Below are 19,828 nucleotides of genomic sequence, written 5' to 3'. Positions count from 1 at the left end.
CCTATGATAAGGAAGTGATAAGGCAACAGACTTTGTTCAATGCTTATTCTTGTCATGCATTCATTGCAATATATATACATGTACATATATATATGTATATATATAATATATATATCGTCGCTGGGGTGACAAGACCTTGTGTCTGCATTTTTATGCCTCCGCAACGAAGTGGCCGGAGGCATTATGTTTTCGGGTCGTCCGTCCGTCCGTCCGTCCGTCCGTCCGTACGTCCGTACGTCCCGTTTTGTTTTTGTCAATATCTCAAGAACCGTGTGGTGGTTTTACATCAAACTTGGTATGAGGGTATATCCTTGGGGGATAATACTTTGTGTTGATTTTAGGGTCACAGGGTCAAAGGTCAAAGGTCACAGGTTATTTTGTGAAAAAAAAAATGAAATTTCATGTTTTTCTCCATATCTCGCAAATGGTTCAAGGTATCTTCATGGAACTTAGTATATATGCTTGTACTGATGGGCAGTGATTATCTAGGGAAGTTGGGGTCGTGGGTCAAAGGTCAGGGGGTCAAAGGTCAAGGTCAACTCCTCAAAATATCACTACTTTCCTTAGAATGCAATATGCCTGAAGGTTTTTTTTTTTTTTTAAACTTGATGTATGGCATGTATTACCCAATATATATTTTTGGGGAAGTTTCTTGCCAAAAGGTCAAAGGTCAAAGGTCAAAGGTCAAGTGAAAGTGCTAAATTGCACTTTTTCCTCCATATCTCGAAAGTAACTCCAGGTATCATCATGAAACTTACATATTTATGCATGTTCAACCTAACAGTGATTCTCTTTGGAACTGTGAGGTCAAAGGTCAAAGGCCAGGTTTAGATAATGCTATTTTCCCATTTGATACTGAAATTATACTTTTCCTCAATGCCTTGAAAATTACTCAATGCATAAACTTATAAAAGGGTCAAAAGTCAAGTAAAAATCATCAGTTCCCCAAATACCTGCACTCTGACATTTTAATCATTCATCCAATTGAACCTAGTTCTAGGAAAGTGAACATTCAGCACATTTGTGTCAAACCTGTCCTTTTAATATTTTGCCAGTTGTGTGAAACTGTCATCACACATTGTCAAGACATTGTACTATAGACCTATTAGGAGAACCATGCATTATGGCGGAGGCATATCAGTAGCCGTAGCGATATGTCTAGTTGGTGAAAATAACTTTTTTGGATTAATGGTCAAATAATGGGTTAAGTGATGTCCTGTCCAAAATCCCAACTGTCTTACTCCAAAAATGAAGCCACCATGGCATGTCAAAGGAAAGGCTTTCCCATTCGCTCTAATGCTTTGGCCGCCATGTTTTTTGGCTCTCCTGAACATTTGACATTTTGTAGATACGAGGTCTTGTCGCCCCAGCGACGATATGTGTGTGTGTGTGTGTGTGTTAATTTCTTTTGAATGACTTAACCCTAAAAAGGCCGGGGGGGGGGGGGTTTGAATCAACCCCCCCTCGACATTTTTCGCGACTACTCCGCCGCGCGAAATTTTTTGACCGCGCCGTTCGCTGACTTTTTACTTTCAAGTCTCGCGCATCTTTTGACACCATTTTCGTGAAAATCGCGCATACCATTACGACGCTGCATAACGTTTTATACATGCCTGTCAGACCGAAAATGGCTCAAAAACATGATTTTGTGTATAAAGTCTATGCAAATGGAGTTTTCTCTTCTTATTCATAAAGATATGATTATTTTCACTTTTTTAGGCTGAAACTAATTAATTTTAGCATAATTATGCTTGAAATAGGTTCCGTCATAAATTTTGCGAAAAAAAAATGATAAAACAAAAGGTCGAAAAACAAAGAAATACATAAGAAATTCTTAAAACAAGAAAATACATAAATTGATTTTGATACCAAATTTTTTTCTCAAGTACATTGTTAGGAATGCTACAAAGAATGTTTTCACCAAAAATTAGGATTCTAGGAGCTTTAATTTCTGATTTAGAGCAAAATTTATGATTTTATGCATATATTAGCATAATTAATTATTATGACGAAAATTTCCATTTCTTTATGTATAGCTTGGTAGATTACGCCACAGGTAATGCACGTGCCAAATTTCATGGCGATTGCGTGATCGACGGCCGAGATCTCCGGGGGGGGGGGGGGGGGGGGGTTGAGTCAACCCCTCCCCGGCCACAGAACACCCAAAAAAGCCCGGCCTGGTTAGGGTTAAGGGTACATTCTATTCAAACAAGCCTCTGGCTTTCACTAAATTGTACCTGTTACACTTTGTAAACAATTTATACTGCATTTCCAAACGATTTTATTACTGAGTAAATGTATGAATTGAATGAATTAAATTGAATTCTCAAATGATTGTATATCTCTAAATAGTTTTTTTTTGTACCTCTCCTTGCATTAACAATATTATTTGCTTAAGTTATTAAATCCATTAGCACCTTAGAACAGCAGGTGACTTTTTTGTCTTTCATCTTCTCCACCCTTTTATCATTGTTCATTTTAATCCGGCTAGCCCTCCAGAGGGGGTGAGAAAGGTTGTCCTGGCAACCAACATCGCAGAGACGTCTATCACCATCGGGGATGTCGTCTATGTGGTGGATCCCGGCAACCACAAAGAGGAGAGGTTCAATGCAGAGTATGGGGTGAGACATGACCAATCAATTTTCAGTGTCTTGACTGTCGGTGAAAAGTAGCATAACCCTGCAATTTCTTGTCGCTGAGACCTGAAGCCAAAGAAGAAATCATGAACACTTTAGAAACAAAAACAAAAATAATTAAACAAAAACAAAAATAAATAAAGTTGTCTTTTTATGCTGTTACTCTCTGTGGAAACAAGGGTATGTCCGATCTGTATTATTATAAACATCATGGGAAAAGGAAGGAACTAGCCTGGGATTTGAACCCGTGCCACCTGCTTACTGAACAGTAAATACTAAGCTGAAGCCTGTTCAAATACCAAGTACCCAATGCTTCACCCCTCTTTCCTATCTCTTTGGTCTTATTCATAATTTATTATTCTCCAGGTAGGCAAGTCATAAGAATGGAGGGAATTAGTTTTTTAAAAAGGAGGAAGGTCTGACATTTAATGTTATCTTGTTTCAGTGAAGAGCTGCTGCCATCTATATAAGGCGTAGAAGGAGATCCCATGGAAATACTATCAACATTTTTTGTGCCAGAGCATTTGGACAGTGTGTACAGTGCTTTGAGGTTTTCTATGCTGATTGAAACTCAAGGCAAACAAAGAGTTAATCTCCTGACTCCTTGTAACTATAGAATTCAGTGAATTTTTATTTCTAGTGAGGTTATACACTTCTAGCCAGAATTGAAGTGGGATTACATTTACATTCTGACATATTTGCTGATGACTTTGATAAAGGACAGTGTTACCAGAAACGTTTGGGGCATGAAACTTTCACAAATTGGAGGCAACTGCCTTTTCTGCAGCATTAAACTTGAGCAAATTGGTGACTAGCGTTCAATGCATAGTGTGGACTTAAACTTCGGCATGCGTTTTACATTTGCGAATCTTGGCTCTTTCCAAAATTCGTGAAAGTTTCATGCTCGTGAAAATTGTTGGTTTTACAGTATTTTTCTTTTCAATAGAATCACCCTTAACCCTACAGTGTGGAACATCCCCCAGATCAAGCCATTAAGGTCATGGTGTCTTCTTATGCTCTTGGGGGGGGGGGGGGGGATGCTTTTGGCAAGGGATAGCCACTTGACCCCATCCATCATCTTTATGTACTTTCATGCAAACATTGCTGGAGTTTGTAAGACTCAAACTATTGGAAGGTTCTTAGAAGGGTATGGTCTTGGATGACCCGCTTGTGGTTTTAACCCCATACAGAGTGCAAGTGGAATGTTTTATCAGTCTGTGGTTGTGGTAATTGAAGACCTCTTCCTCCTATCCCTCTTCTTTTCTCCTCCTCTCCTTCATCCCCCTCTCCTCCTCCACCTCGTCCTCCTCCTCTTTATCTCTCCCCCCCCCCCCCCCCCCCCCACTGCCCCCTCAGGTGTCCTGTCTGGACCTCCACTGGGCTTCCAGGGCCAACATCAAGCAGAGAAAGGGACGGGCGGGGCGCCGTCAACCAGGAGAATGTTTTCATCTCTTTGACAGAGATGTCTTTAACAGGATGAGTGAGTATGGAGTTAATAATGTTTTCTTCCAATGAATTTCTTATTATTCCCATCGTAGGGCAAATGTATTTATGCACACATGCTACTTACTACACACAAATGCAAATAGAGTTGTTCACCAGCACATGATGTGAATGGCAAATTTTATGGAGTGAATATCATACCAATTTCTTACATTTTTTTTTTTCACAAAATAACACTTGTATGAAGTTTGTAATTTATGGAAATTCAACTCTGGATAGGAATAAGTAGTACTTGGAAATCTGTTTATTCTGAATATTCAGATGTGAATCGTTTATAATTCCATACGATGTCAGAAAGAATGTTAATCTGAATTTAATTAGTACATCAGTGTAGTGGTACAACAAGATGAGATTATATCTGGAGGAAAAGCATATCTTAGATGATATCTCATATATGAGGGATCTTGTCTTATATAAGAGGCCTGAAATTAGTGCAAATTTTGATATTTGTAGTTACCATGTCAACAACTTCATTGCTATTAGTGGCTTGGTTTACTGCCCAATTGTTTTTGATGGAATAAAAATAATTGCAAGGTGCAATTGATGTAAAATATTTTTTGCGTCAGGTCATAGATTGAAATCTTTATGTTGGTCATAACACTAGCTGAAAAAACAACAACACAAAAACAACCAAGAGATCTTCTTTGCAAATGTAAATCATTTGAATGAAATTCTTATGCCCCACATTCATATGTTACCTCATCAGTTCACATCTGTTTGTTTTGTTTGATTGTGTTTTAGGTGAGTATCAAGTACCGGAGATGTTGCGCATTCCCTTGGAGCACATTGTGGTGCAAGCCAAGGTCCACAATGACTCGCTGTCCGCTGCAGAGTTTCTCTCCCATGCCCTTGAGACGCCCCCTCCCGAAGCAGGTAAGGAGGAAAAATCAATTTAGGGCTTACAGAGATGTCGATTCTTAATTTTTTTTTTTGCAGTATTGTGTATTTTGAGGAGGAAAAATCCATCTAGGACTCACATAGATGCCGTTTCTCAATTGTTTTGCAGTATTCTGTACTGTTTTTTTTTTTTCTTTAACCAAAAATACTGCAGGTTTCATGGAAAATACTGTTTATCTCAAGTCATATTACTACACCTGTCTATTGCCACAGAAAAAGAAAAAAAAAGAAAAAAAAAAGAAAAATCCATCCAGGACTCACAGAATACCAATTGCTTTCTTTTTGACAGTATTTTGTATTATTTTTTTTTACCATATATACTGCAGACTTCAAGGAAAAATTGCTGTTTTTCTCAAATCATATTACTAATATATCTATTGCAGGAAAGGAAAAAAAAAGTTTTTCCACAGAAAATACACCTTTTCAAGTGTAAGAATAGTGCAATTCTGTTTACAATGTTGACATTCCTGGGTTTAGAGGTGAAGGCCTCACAAGTTGCTTTTAATACACAAAGGCCAAATTTTATTTTGATACCAGATTTTGAGTTGTGAAGCTTAATGCACATTGTGTGCATTGTATGTGGTGTATTGTATATATCTTCATCCAAAATGGAATAAATAAACAAACTGTGTTTGCTCTCTCTTATCTCTCTCTTTCTGCATCGTATTGTGGAAGATCATTGGCTGTATTCATACCAGAATTGGATTTAAACTACAGATGGTCTTTCATAATTAGACTCCAAGTTGCGTTTTACAATTTTCAGTATTATATTATCATCTTCTCTCACACACTATCTCTCTCTCTCTATCTATCTCTGTGATATTGTCGTGGTGATGACTACAGTTTCGGCTGCTGTGGATCTACTCCAGGACCTTGATATTATGGATAACGATGAACACCTGACACCTCTTGGCCAGAAGGTGGCGTGCTTCGCCTGTGACCCTAGGATTGCCAAGGCTCTTATTTTCTCTGCCATTTTCAGGTTCGAGTTTGAGCTCTTCTCAAACAACCATCCAAATAACAAATGAAAATAAAGAAGGAGCACATTAGTACTGTCAAAGTGGAAATTTTGGCGGTGTTGAAATTTTGACATATTTTGTGCAACCAGGAACAAGCGTGAAAATAAAAGCATGCAAATATTTTTTTGCTTGCCATATGTTCCAGTAGTTGATATCATGATTCCGTGGAATTAAAACCTGGTCGAGCGCAACAAATTAGGCGCATGAGAATACCTTACACTAAGTTATTGTATACATAAACATACACACAATTCCACATATGCTGTACTTGGTATACATATCTGTATGTGCATTATGTCATTTCTTATTTATAATAATAATAATAAAAATAATAATGATGATGATGATGATGATGATGATGATGATGATGATGATGATGATGATAATGATAATGATAAAATAATATTTCAAATGCAACACAGTTATGTAATTGTGATGAATTTTTCAGGGCATGAAGGATGATAAACAGTGCATGAGCAGTGATATGTCATCATCTATAATTTGATATTGAAGGTAGTAATGTGAAAAGTCTGCATTGTCATTGAGTGTTAGATGTCTGATAATAATTTTGATAGTGGAGGTAGAAGGTGAAGTTGTACCATATAAATGAGATGTAAAAGATATGTGCATCCCAGAGTTGTCACACTACCACATATCTGAAGTTCTTTCCTAGTCTGTGCTGCACACAATATCTGGCCTTTAGATATGAATCATATGTTTACAAAATTTGGCCAAAAAAATAAAAAATAAAGGGAATGTAACTTGTTTCACTGTGATAATTCAGTTTAGGTTTGGTAGTATGTTGGCAACTTACATATATATATTTTTTCATTAACAGTGTCCATATATCATCCATTTTCATCAATGGATACAAAAATGGCAGTACACTACATATAAAGTCAATATGGATACATTAATCCTGAAATTTTATTTGAAGATAAATTTATTTTATGTTCTGTTGATGCTGACAGGCATTTAGGAATTAGAGGATTCTACATGGTAAAGTACTTGTATTTTCACATCTACTTTGGCAGGTGTGTGGATCCCATTCTGACAATAGCAGCTAGCTTGAGCACTCGAGATCTTTTTCGTGAAAACCTTGAGAACAGGAAGGAGATCATGGAGGTCAGACATCATCTTGTATCTTGCCTAGTCCGTCTGTCTGTAACTCTGTCTACCCCTAAGTTGTCTGTTGTTTTGTCCACCTTTGTCTGTCTGTCAGTAACTCTGTTCATCTCTCTTTTTGTCAGTTTAATGCTGTCTGTATCTCTGTTGTCTGTTTGTAACTCTGTCCATCTCTCTGTCTGTCTGTAATTCTCTCTATCTCTGTCAGTAATTCTGTCCATCTCTCTGCTTGTCTTTCTGTATTTCTGTCCATCTGTTTGTGGTCTGTCTGTAATTCTGTCCATCTATCTGCTTGTCTGTCTTTGTTTCTGTCCATCTGTCAGTCTGTCTGTCTGTAAGTCTGTCCATCTCTCTGTGATCTGTCTGTAACTCTTTCCATCTCTCTGTTTATCTGTCTGCATTTCTGTGTCTGTTGATGAGTGTACCAGCCAGTTTTATTATATATGTGTTTGGTTGTGTTTGCATGTTTTGGTTTTGCTGAGGTGTCTGTTTTTGTGTATATGAGCCATTTAAGTGTGGTTGTATGTGTTTATGTCACATATATGTGTGCTTCTGGTTGTTTGTCTGTATGATATATACTAGCTTCATTTTTTGTTTGTTTGTTTCTGTATGTTAGTTTATATAGGGGCATATTCTGTTTGTCCTGTTTATTTGGACACTTTGGAAGTAGGTATATAGTATTATTGCAAACAAGTAATGTGTCAGAATTTTTGCTGTGACGGATGATTTTCACACTGATGTTGCACATGCTTTTGAAAGACAAGCAAACATTTGAGAAAAAGGTTCCTGGAAAGCTGTCCCTGTTCTTCTTTCTCCTGCAGTTGATGCAGAAGTTTGCCCAGGGGAACGAGAGTGACCACCTGGTGCGGCTGGAAGCCTACCAAGGCTGGTTCAGGAGACAGGTGGAGGAGGGGAGGGAGAGTGCTGAGGAGTACGTCCAATCCAACCAGCTCTACCTACCAACTCTCCAGTTCATCCGTGGTATGTGCACAGTTTACCACTCTATCCAAGCAAGCAAGCATTGTGAAGTTCCCTGCTCATAACTCAATGTGTGGGACTAAAAACAGCTCTGCCTGCCCAGTGTTTGCCTGCTCTGTTCTTCTCAATGATAAAATTACAAGATGTTGTTGTTAATCACACATTTAGACTAACAGAATGTGTCTGCTGTGACTATGTGTCTGAAGCTAGGGCAGAAAAATAGGGATTATTGATAAGTGGTGGTCAGATGATGGCCTAAATGTACATTCATTTAGGGGGAAAGTGACCTAATACTTGTGACATCTGTCATTTCATAATAACAGCCTAGGTGTCCTTAAAAAGGTTTATGAGAACTTATTAGATTTTGTTTGAAATTCCACAAGGTCAAAGTTCATTGAAATTTGCTGAGCATATCATTTTCTACCCATGACTAAATCTAGTCCTTTGTTAATGTGATTGGACGTAATTGTGACCCGCTACAACAAAATAGTCCTAAAGTCGGGTGAGGCTGATTATTTGAAAATTGCATGACACAATTCCCTAATCTTTCTGCTTTAAATTGATGTATAACACATCTTCTAAAAGTAATCGGCTGTGGAGATATCGATGTTTAAAAGAGAGCATGTCGAGACGTCTGGGAAATCACTGTTTCGAGAAAAGCGCCCTAAAAGATCTCCTTGCGACGCAATCACGATCAAGGGACACGCAAGTCAGTATTCACCTCCGGACAATAGAAGGTAAGCCCTAGCAACCCCCGAAATGCTCATTCAAACACAGCGTCGGCGGTCTCCTCACCGACCAATCAGTGACCAGGATGCCAGGAGAAGCGGCTGGGCATAGCGCACCCTGCCAGCACGCACCAGTCGACTAGGCAGTGTGCGAGCTTCACGCTTCGGTTAGCGGCAAGCAGCAAACTGACCAATGAGATCACTCTGGTCGTTGTTAGGGGCGGAGCCTATCCGTGGCGCTCAATCCAAATGTTCGAACCCGTTTCTGCTTTGTTGAAACGCCAAAAAACGTGGCCCAGAAAAACGCTATTTTTTGGTCTTTCCTTTCTTCATTTTGCTTCAAAATTTCGACAGACGATAGAAGACATGTCAGACTCTAATAATATGTCAAATTCAGAAAATCGTAAGTTTTGACCAATTTTGATGCTCTGACTTCAAACTCGATTTTCACGGCTTTGACCGTGCGCGACTTTAGGACCATTTTGTTGTAGCGGGTCACAATTAAAGGCTTGTTTCAAATGGTATTGGTGATAGGGCAGAGTTAAAGGGAACTGAACTTTGACCCAAAATATCAATATCTAAACTTGTGTCAGTTGTTCTGTTGGACTGAAACATAACGTATGTTTATTATATTATTTACATGAGATTTTTTTCTCCCTTTTTTAATGCTGGCAGGAATACTCAAATATCAAATTTGGAAGAATAAGTGAAATTCTCCACTCTGCTTTTCATCTTTTCTCCCAAAAAAAAAGGGGGGGGGAGTAAAAAAGGGCTCTTACCCAGTCGACTCCATTTGTCTTTGACACAGATATGGTTTGGTTCCCCCCCCCCTTTTCCTCCTCCTTCCCAAATATTGAATATTGTTGGTACCTTGCCATACTCCACTCTAGGTCTGCGCTGTCAGTTTGCCTCAAACCTGGAGGATGCGGACATGGTGATGACGATGGATGACTGCTTCAAATTAGAGGCTGGATGCAACGAGTACAGCCGTGATGCTGAAATCGTCAAGGTAACCTCCTTGTCTTTACCCTCCACAATTCAGTATTTTAATGATCACGTTGCAGACCACGTGATTCCAAGAATCGTCGATCTGCCAGCCACTGCATCACCGACGCCACTTCCAGTTCACTTGTCTCATAGCAAAAGAAAAAAAAAAAACTTTTACTGCATATGCCCATACTTTTGAAATATTTGCTACCAAGTGTGGAGAATGCACTATTGCAGGTCTTCTTGAAAGGTTCCAGTCCATTTTCGAGACATTATGTAGGATGCAAAACTGTTTACTTTTCTGACAAATTTTTTGATTTATCATTGGCACACAGTTGTGTTTTGGAGAAAGGATATAAACTGTGCAACCTCACAGAGCAGGAACTATGAACTTTAAATATTGATGACGTGCCTTCTGGATATCAACTAGATGGATGACATATATAAGTGCTATGTATCATTCAGATCCTGTTGCATTCATTCATAGAAAAGAGCAGGGTGCATCATAACCTGGTGAAGTGGTCCGCCCCAAGTACTCATAACTTGACCCTATGGAAGACCAGCTAGTGCAGCTGAATATGGGCAATCCAGCCATCTTTTAACAGATGGAGAAATTGAAAACAAACAAACAGACAAACAAACAATTATTGTTATCATCAGTGCATCTATCACTATGCCCACTGCTTTACCCATTGTGTGCAGGGCATAATTTTAAAACATTTCCCCCATTTTGCCCCAATGGACAAACGGGCAAAGGTACCTATGCTTGTAGCAGGGATAAAATTCATTCATATAACTTGCCCCCCACAGTATATGTTTTAGTTGCCCTTGGTGATCTGCAGATGCATTGATGGTCTACACACACCCTAGTGTGTACATGTATACCCATCAACCATGCCCTTCCACTGTGAGTGTATTAGAGGGAAATCCCTATTATAATGAAGTCTCTGATTTTACCTCAAAATAACTGTTACCTCTTTGTAAAAGTGCTATTAAAAAGAAACCAGCCCAGGACAGTCATTGAAAATGGAGACTGCTGCATTTGCCTTGTTAAAAGCAGTACCTTCATGTAAAATGTTGAGAATGACTTAAGAATGATTGGTGATCAGTTCTTGTGCTGAATTATGGAAATTTTGAGAAGTATGGCACATCAGAACTGATCACCAGTCATTCCTAAGTCGTTTGTAACTGTATAAACAGCTTTATGAAACAGGGCCCAGGTTATTACAAGGTTTTCCTATGATAATGAGACTGTAGGTCCTCTTGTGTCAAATCAGGAAGCAAGTCCAATGTGTGGTTTACAGGACAATGCACGTTTGTGTGCACACTCACACACACAATTACAAAAACAAAAACATATTTCTCCTCTTTGATACTTGATTTATGTTATATGTTTTCGTGTTGTCAGAAATGTGTTGTTACATTATTGCATTTAGAAATTTTTTTTGTTGTCTTCTAAACTTTACCAGGCTGTCATTTGCAGCGCCTTCTACCCCAACCTCCTCAGAGCGTCATACGGCAAGCATGAGAGTGGGAAGCTCAAGCCTGACAAACTCGTCTTCAAAGACCTGTGAGTGTGATGGACAGGGAGATGGGGGAGATTGACCGCTAGAAAAGTGTTACTTTAGATGTGCAAAAATGTGGCTTTAGATAAGACCAAGATCTCTCATTCTTATGGTCCCTGGTGTGAGTCAACTGGCTTCAGTGATTGTGTTGTCTAGCAGGGCATTTTATGCTTATTGCAAAGTCGGGGCAATTATGTTAGAAATAGTAACAGTTATGTTAAGTCATGAACGAAAGAATGAAGAAAAATTTTAATAAGTACTGATTCTGACAGTTTGTGTCTGTGAACCATGACAGCTGTTGCTTTGGCAATAGTGGGTGCAATAATATCATCAGTCATGATACACATTATGAAGACTGATTGAAACTGATTGACGAATTGCCCTACATATAAATAATCACTGAATTGATCAATTCAGTGGGTATATACATTGTACATGTACGTTGATGTAGGGCAATTTGTCAATCAGTTGCAATTACAGGAATGAAGTTAATCAAATATTAGTCTAGGCTCCTCTTCTTCTTCTTCTTCTTCTGCTCCATCAGGGATCACAGCCGGGTGCTGCTCTACAGGAAGTCAGTCAACTGTGGAAGCCAAGCCCTCAGCAGTAGGTGGCTGACATACTTCTCAAAGGTGATAAATCACTTCTTTAAAAAAACCCACCAACAACAAACAAACAAACAGATAGACAGACAGACAGACAAGCAAACAAACAAACAAGGATGGCTTGAAGACAGACAGTCTATCTGCTCTGAAACGTTGACACCCTGATCAGCTACTTAGTTCCTGGAACTTTGGTCAAGCTTACTCCAGTCTTGTTAAAGCTACCAAGACAGAATACAAACAGTCCTGAATTGAGAGATATTGAAATTCAACATATTTTGTTGAGCACTATTTTTTGAGCCCTAACGTTCTTTCAACCTTCTATTTCTTTATTTCTTCATTTTATTTTACTTATCTTATGTTATTTTATTGTTATTTTTTTTTTGAGTGACTGTGGAAATCCTTTACTTTACTTTGGAGGCCAATTTTTGTTTTTATTTTTTCTCTTTCTAATCATCAATTCTCATCACGAGTTGTCAAATATAATCAATGCTTTTTGTGCTTCACCGCATCAGATGCGAATAGATGTGACCTTTGTGCGGGACTGCTCCGTGGTACATCCCTTGGCCGTCATCGCATTTGTGGGTAACGTGAGATACATGGAGAAACTGAGCAACAAAGGTGAGCAGAGAGAGTGTACTGTGGGAACAGACTGAGCCTTCCTAACCCATCAGTTCTTAAATCACTGACCAAAAATATGATTTCAAATTCTAGTAGTTTAAGTACAAACTGGAAGGCAAAAGGCAAATATTGTGCAAAAGCAATCTACAGTTAGTTCAGATGTCACTGCATAAGAGAATTCCGAATTATACTAATCAAACAGTTTGTTGCTGATCAAATGGTTATCTGATGATACCATTGCATCATACACTGTAAAAGTGGATATTTTCGCGCGACTTATTTTTCGCACTTGGCCAGGTAAGGAGAGTTTCGCGTGTTTTTAATTCCGCGGAATGAAGACATCATGCACAGGAACATATGGCAAGCAATAATAATTCGCATGCTTTTAGTTTCGCGCTAGTTTCTGATTGCGCGAAATGCGCGAAAATTTCAACACTGTGAAAATTTCCACTTTTACAGTACTTCCCCTAATACAAGAAGCTTGAGAATAGTGTTTTATTAAAAGAAGTTAATGTGCATAATTCTTTATCCTTCTGTTTTGATACCTTAAAGGACAAGTTCACCTTCATAGACATGTGGGTTGAGTGAATGCAGCAATGTTAGTAGAACACTTCAGTGAGAGTTTGAGGAAAATCGGACAATCTGTTCAAAAGTTATGAATTTTTAAAGTTTCTGCTCAGTCATGACTGGATGAGAAGACTACTATAGCTTGTGATGTCACATGAGTACAACGGTATAAGGAAAGTATAAAGAAAATTCACCTTATTTTCACTTTTCTCGCATAACAAAAGAACACTCGACTTCTCTCTTTCAGAAGGCAAGGGGAATGATATTATCCTTAACATACATCAGTAACAAGTCCAAGAAATGTGCACTTTATTCAAAAAGTAAAATTTTGTGAAATTCTCTTTATTTTCATTATATCGTTGTACGCATGTGACATCACACACTGTAGTAGTCTTCTCTTCCAACAGTAATTGCGCAGATACTTAAAAAATTCATAACTTTTGAACGGATTGTCGGATTTTCCTCAAACTTTCACTGATGTGTTCTACCTATATTATTGCATTCACTCAATTCACATGTACGTGAAGGTGAACTTGTCCTTTAATGATTACTGGAACTTAACTATATATCTTTTACTGTGTATGTTAGGGTAGCCTTCACTCTAAGGCGTTAATCCAAAAAATAGATTAATGTGACAGAGCCTCAATTATCTCGATTCAGTGAGGCATGTTATGATCATTCTGCTGCTGTTTTGTCCACAGACAAGAAGGTACTTCACTCGCGAGGCGATTCCATTAACTTCCACGACAACAACCTCGTCAAGCTGGTGATCGATGACAACCACCCAGCTTCCGCGGCACGAGAAGGAGGGAGGGAGTACAGTCCGTGGGAGGGTCTACCGATATCGTTCTACGTGAAGGCAGAGATGGCAGACTGCGCCATTGAATACCTCAATGCCATCCACTCGATGATTGACGAATGCCTCCGGGAGGATGCCTTGTTCATGGTAAGTGACAATGGAGACGGTTGTCATGGTGATGACAGTTACAAAGATGTTGATGGCAAAGATAGTAAATTTGACAAAGTTGTTGGAACAATGCAGAAGAAGATCAAGAAGAAAAGGAAGAAGAAAGTTATAAATGTAATGATGATGACAGTGATGAGGATGACAGTAATGATGATGATGACATTATTCATGATGATTATGGTGATGGTGATGATGATGGTGTGGGTTTTGAATGAGGCAAGTGTGTTAATGGTCATGATATCAATGATAATTGTTATGATGTTTTTGTGGAAGTGGAGTAACTTGACACTTGATACTTGATGAGGTAATCCCTCTTGCAGCTCCAAGAAGCTATACTTGGGGACCTTAACTGAACTGGTGGTTGTAATTGCAATATGAAGATACGTAGTATGTATGATGAATACAAAGATAGTGATTAGGAAGCTATTATCCTATGACTGTGAATATAATGATGAGTTCAAAGGTTACCATGACGAGCAATGTGCTGCGTGAATCCAATCCCATTGATGCACAGCAGAGTGGCATCATTCTAAGATGACATTATTCTGAGATTATTTCATTCTCTGCACATTGAAGGTCACCTGAATAATGTCAAGACCAAACTCTTAGAATCTGCTCTAAATTTTTCACGGTAAATATGAAATCCAAATGTTGCCAAGAATACAAAGCTCTGCAGCTAGATCATCACTAATGCTTGATTCAATGAGCATAATAAGTCCATTTATAAGAAAGCTGCATTGGCTGCTATTAAAGCAACAGATTGACTCCAAGATTTGATTATGGTACTTTTGTTTTCAAGAACTAGGCCCTACTTATTTACAACAGTTAGTGACAAAAAATCATCTGGCAAGAAACCTTCCCTCTCAGACCAAACTTCTTTTGTACACCCCCGCAATATCAACAAATTTTTATGATACAAGATCTTTCCAACTGGCAGCCATAGAGCTATGGATAAAGTTACCCACACGTCCCAAGCAGGCTGATACAGTAAATCACTTTCATATTTATTGGCATCTTTTGAAAACACATCTCCTTATTATGTCAATGGACTAAGCTTTATGCTGTATGTCACAGTTTTGTCCCTTATTCTCTCTCTCTTTCTTTATGTCCTTTTCCCTCTATTTCTTTATTTTCTTTCAATTTGCATAGAGACATTCATCCATTTTTTAAAAATATGCACTACACAAATATGGTTTATTATCATTGTTAGTGTCATTATTATTATTATTATCATTATTACTACTATTGTTATTGTTATTGTCCCCGCCGAACGAGTTCGAGCAGGGGACTATGAAACGGGCTCCGTACGTGTGTGTGTCCGTGTGTCCGTCTGTCTATCTGTCTGTCTGTGCGTCCGTGTGTGATCAAAATGTTCAATTTGCTACTTCTCTGTCATTTATGAGCCAATTTTGATTCTGTTTGCTTTATATGATAGCACTACATGGGAGCTTTGAAACTTCTACACAGAATTTCAGTTCTGACCTTTGACCTTGACCTTTGACCTATATTGTACATTTTTTCTTCAAAATGCTATTCCTTCGCCATTTCCAACCCGATTTCGATTCCGTTTTGCTTTATGTGATGGCACTAGGTGAGGGCTTCAAAACTTCTACACAGAATTTTGACCTTTGACTTCTTTGACCTTTGACCTTGATTTTTGACCTGTATTGTACATTGGCTACAAAATGCTACTCCTTCGCCATTTCTAACCCGATTTCAATTCCGTTTGCTTTATGTGATGGCACTAGGTGAGGGCTTCAGAACTTCTACACAGAATTTTGACCTTTGACTTCTTTGACCTTTGACCTTGATTTTTGACCTATATTGTACATTTTGCTACAAAATGCTACTCGTTCGCCATTTCTAACCCAATTTCGATTCCGTTTGCTTTATGTGATGGCACTAGGTGAGGGCTTCAAAATTTCTACACAGAATTTTGACCTTTGACTTCTTTGACCTTTGACCTTGATTTTTGACCTGTATTGTACATTTTGCTACAAAATGCTGATCCTTCGCCATTTCTAACCCAATTTCGATTCCGTTTGCTTTAAGTGATGGCACTAGGTGAGGGCTTCAAAACTTCTACACAGAATTTTGACCTTTGACTTCTTTGACCTTTGACCTTGATTTTTGACCTATATTGTACATTGGCTACAAAATGCTACTCCTTCGCCATTTCTAATCCGATTTCGATTCCGTTTGCTTTATGTGATGGCACTAGGTGAGGGCTTCAAAACTTGTACACAGAATTTTGACCTTTGACTTCTTTGACCTTTGACCTTGATTTTTGACCTATATTGTACATTGGCTACAAAATGCTACTCCTTCGCCATTTCTAACCCGATTTCGATTCAGTTTGCTTTATGTGATGGCACTAGGTGAGGGCTTCAAAACTTCTACACAGAATTTTGACCTTTGACTTCTTTGACCTTTGACATTGATTTTTGACCTATATTGTACATTGGCTACAAAATGCTACTCCTTCGCCATTTCTAACCCGATTTCAATTCCATTTGCTTTATGTGATGGCACTAGGTGAGGGCTTCAAAACTTCTACACAGAATTTTGACCTTTGACTTCTTTGACCTTTGACCTTGATTTTTGACCTATATTGTACATTTTGCTACTAAATACTTCTTCCGGCGGGGACATATATTACGCACCGCGTAATTTCTACTTTTCCTTGTTATTATTACCATTATTATTGTTATTGTTATTATTATTACTGTCATTATGACTACTATTATTATTGTTATTATCATTTTTTATGTTTTTATCATTATTTTTATTATTATTATTATTATTATTATTATCGTTATTATTATTGTTATTATTATTGTTATTATTATTATCATCATCATCATCATCGTCATCATTATTGGTCAAATTTGAATAAATCCTGATGAAATAACTCGTGACAAGTAAATCCTGATCAGGAGATTTTTTTGGTGTTATCTGTTGTTTGTTTGTTTGTTTGTTTTGGTAGTCAATTAAGCTTGAATAAAATATGGTATTGCTGCATGCCCACTGGAAGACTGCATATTTGTATGAATGTGGGTGTGATTCTGACAAAGCTTTGCGCTTGTTTCCTCACAGACCGAGAACACAAGGGACAAGCACAGCTCCCTCCTGGCGATGTTCAGTCGACTCTTGCACACCTCGCTTCCCACTTTTCAACTGACAGGGAAGAATGGAAAGGTCCAGGGGTGAAGTGATAACAGGACAGGAATTAGCAACCACTGAGCGAAACAACATTCTTATGGAATAAATGACCACATAGTGAGGTAACATTGTATGTGTATGGAAATAACTGACAACCGAGTGAGGCAGCTGAGTGAGGCAGCCTTGTATGGAAATCAAAATGTGAATGGCACCTGTTCTCAGTGGGTGCATGAATTGGGGTGCTAACCTCACCCAACCCCTGGTTCCAAGGTGCTGTTCTGAATTGCATACCTTTGAGTGTACCTGCTCCAATCCTGCATGAGTTTTGAGTTGTTTCTGTCACTATTTTATTGGTTGGAGACAATTTCACATTCCAGAAGAGTCCTGCTTGTGCTCCCCAGTGCCAAGGGAGTACTGGAAATAAAGCATTGTGGCAAAAAATGAAAGTTTTGACAGTGTTGGCTCTGTTAGCATCTCTGCAGCTTCCCATGAGTAAGAGTCAAGTGCCCCACTGCTAGACCACAGGGTCACCTAGAGATAAAGTGGGTCATGTCTGTTTAACAAAAAAGAAGAAGAAATAAGCTGAGACCTCTCATCTGTGGGATGGTGAAAAAGTGATAATGAGATCATTGATAGGGACCTATGTAAAAGATTTGTTGCCATAGTTATCACAAGTTTATAACTAACGTAGCAACAAGCAAAACTCCTCATATCTCTTCCTTTTGTAGTTATCAAAGTAAGTTAAGTACACAGGCAGTATGGGTTGATATCTAGATTCTGGTGTCATTTTGACTCGCAATGAGGGCAAAGGGCCATGGTACAAAGAGAGCATGCAACCATCACAGAGCTGGCCCAAATGCAAAAGGTGGGGCCCAGAAGTTATCAACTGGGACAGGGAGAGAGGATATCAATGAGTGCTTGACCAGGACCAAACTGGTCTGCATGGACAAGACCAGTTTGCAATGTGGGTGAGAGGCAGTTCAAGAAAATCATACAAAATTCAGTAGTCATACTTCCTCGCTAAAGTTTCTGGAGGGATGAAAAGTATTGAGATGTGTATACTTCAGGTTCGGAGTAAGAGAATTGAAAAAAAAAATGCTTTGTTTCAATGACACTGCCTTGCTTGTAATGCAATATGATGACTGTCTGTATTTCATTTTTTTGTTTGTTTCTAATGGAGTAATCTGTAGAGGCTTCATGAACAATATTGTAACACTGTTCCCAAGCCTTGCTCATGAAATTTATTATTTATGTATTGCATACATGTGTCATATATTTAAGTTACAGCTTTCTTTCAAAATGGAATGATGTTTTTTGTAGGGATCTCAGAACCACCTTTGTTGTTTATAGATTTTGCATACTATGTTGCCTTGATTACAAAAGTTTATTTTGAGAGATTATTTGAATTAAAATTTTTGTCCTGTTAACTATGCAAAATACTCTGATTTCTTGCCTTCGTATCTTAGCATAATGAAAGCAAAAATGGCAACTCTCTTGAGATTCCGTATGCGAAAAAGTATTGACTCTGTTGTGGATACAATAGATGAATGCTGTTATGAGAACTTTTAGTAGCTTGTTATGTCATAGATTAGATGTCATTTTATTAATTTTGGTTGTCAAAACATTATCATTGTCTGAACTTGACTTTCATCGCCATGGAATTTGAATTGTCTTATGTTTTGAAATGAAAGAGTGCAAAGTTTATGAGTGCATTTTCTTGTGTGCTTGCAAGACTGAACTCCCGCTAAGACAAAGAGTGGAGGCTGGGGTGGGGGTGGGGGGAGGGGGATGGGGTCAGGGACTTCTGGTATTCCTCAATGATTATCTGCAACTGTGGTCAGATTTTTAACCAGTTATCATGTTTGATGTAGAACAAAATCTAAGTACATGTGATGGCAAAAGGAAGCCAGTTTAATTAGAATCAAGTGGATGTTTGTTTGTTCTTTTGTGTGTTTGGTTATTGATGAAAGCACAAAGCATATCAGTTGTGTGTACCATGGGCTGCAGAGCGGCATGTGGTCCAATGGTCCCCCCCCCCCCCCTACCTTAGACGTGAAGAATTTATGAATGGAACCTTTGGGAAGTAATGGGTGTTGTGATTTTTCTTTTCCTCATTTATTTTTCCTCCAACATTTTTTTTTTCGACATTTATTTATTTATTTTTTGTCAAGACCAGAGATGCCTCCATCCCCTATGGTTCCACGGCCCTGTGTGCTGATGTGCCTTAAAAGAGGTTCTCGCATGCAGGAAAACAGACAGAGAGAGAGAGAGAGAGAGAGAGTATGTGTGTGTGTTTGTGTATATATATTAGCCATAAGACACTTAGAAATTATGAAACCAAACTTCATAGAAATTTGCTGTAGGCAGCATTTCTTGCCAAAGTTTCAAAATGCAAATTCCATGTATATTTGTGTTGTGCATAATTTAATACTCTTGTTGTGTACTTCTCAAATAAGATGGTGCAATATTGT

At 38.4% G+C, this 19,828-nt stretch overlaps 1 protein-coding gene across 1 annotated transcript in view; it reads left to right on the top strand.

The window, feature by feature from the left end:
* Positions 1-17,405, top strand: part of LOC139725976 (ATP-dependent RNA helicase DHX30-like) — a 30,949-nt gene extending 13,544 nt beyond the window's left edge. Inside the window, exons 11-22 of the mRNA XM_071637059.1 lie at positions 2,492-2,621; positions 3,993-4,116; positions 4,881-5,012; positions 5,880-6,018; positions 7,090-7,180; positions 8,002-8,161; positions 9,777-9,895; positions 11,343-11,443; positions 11,983-12,070; positions 12,556-12,661; positions 13,930-14,174; positions 17,292-17,405. Coding sequence (XP_071493160.1) covers positions 2,492-2,621; positions 3,993-4,116; positions 4,881-5,012; positions 5,880-6,018; positions 7,090-7,180; positions 8,002-8,161; positions 9,777-9,895; positions 11,343-11,443; positions 11,983-12,070; positions 12,556-12,661; positions 13,930-14,174; positions 17,292-17,405 — 1,549 coding nt within the window. The remainder of the gene's footprint in view (positions 1-2,491; positions 2,622-3,992; positions 4,117-4,880; positions 5,013-5,879; positions 6,019-7,089; positions 7,181-8,001; positions 8,162-9,776; positions 9,896-11,342; positions 11,444-11,982; positions 12,071-12,555; positions 12,662-13,929; positions 14,175-17,291) is intronic.
* Positions 17,406-19,828: the final 2,423 nt, after the last annotated feature.

Source organism: Diadema antillarum, unplaced genomic scaffold (assembly GCF_040938485.1).
Source record: "Diadema antillarum isolate AM-2024a unplaced genomic scaffold, OU_Dant_1.0 seq00000069_RagTag, whole genome shotgun sequence".
NCBI lineage: Eukaryota > Metazoa > Echinodermata > Echinoidea > Diadematoida > Diadematidae > Diadema > Diadema antillarum.
Note: the sequence above shows the minus strand (reverse complement) of the source record. Positions and strands in the feature narration are given on the sequence as shown.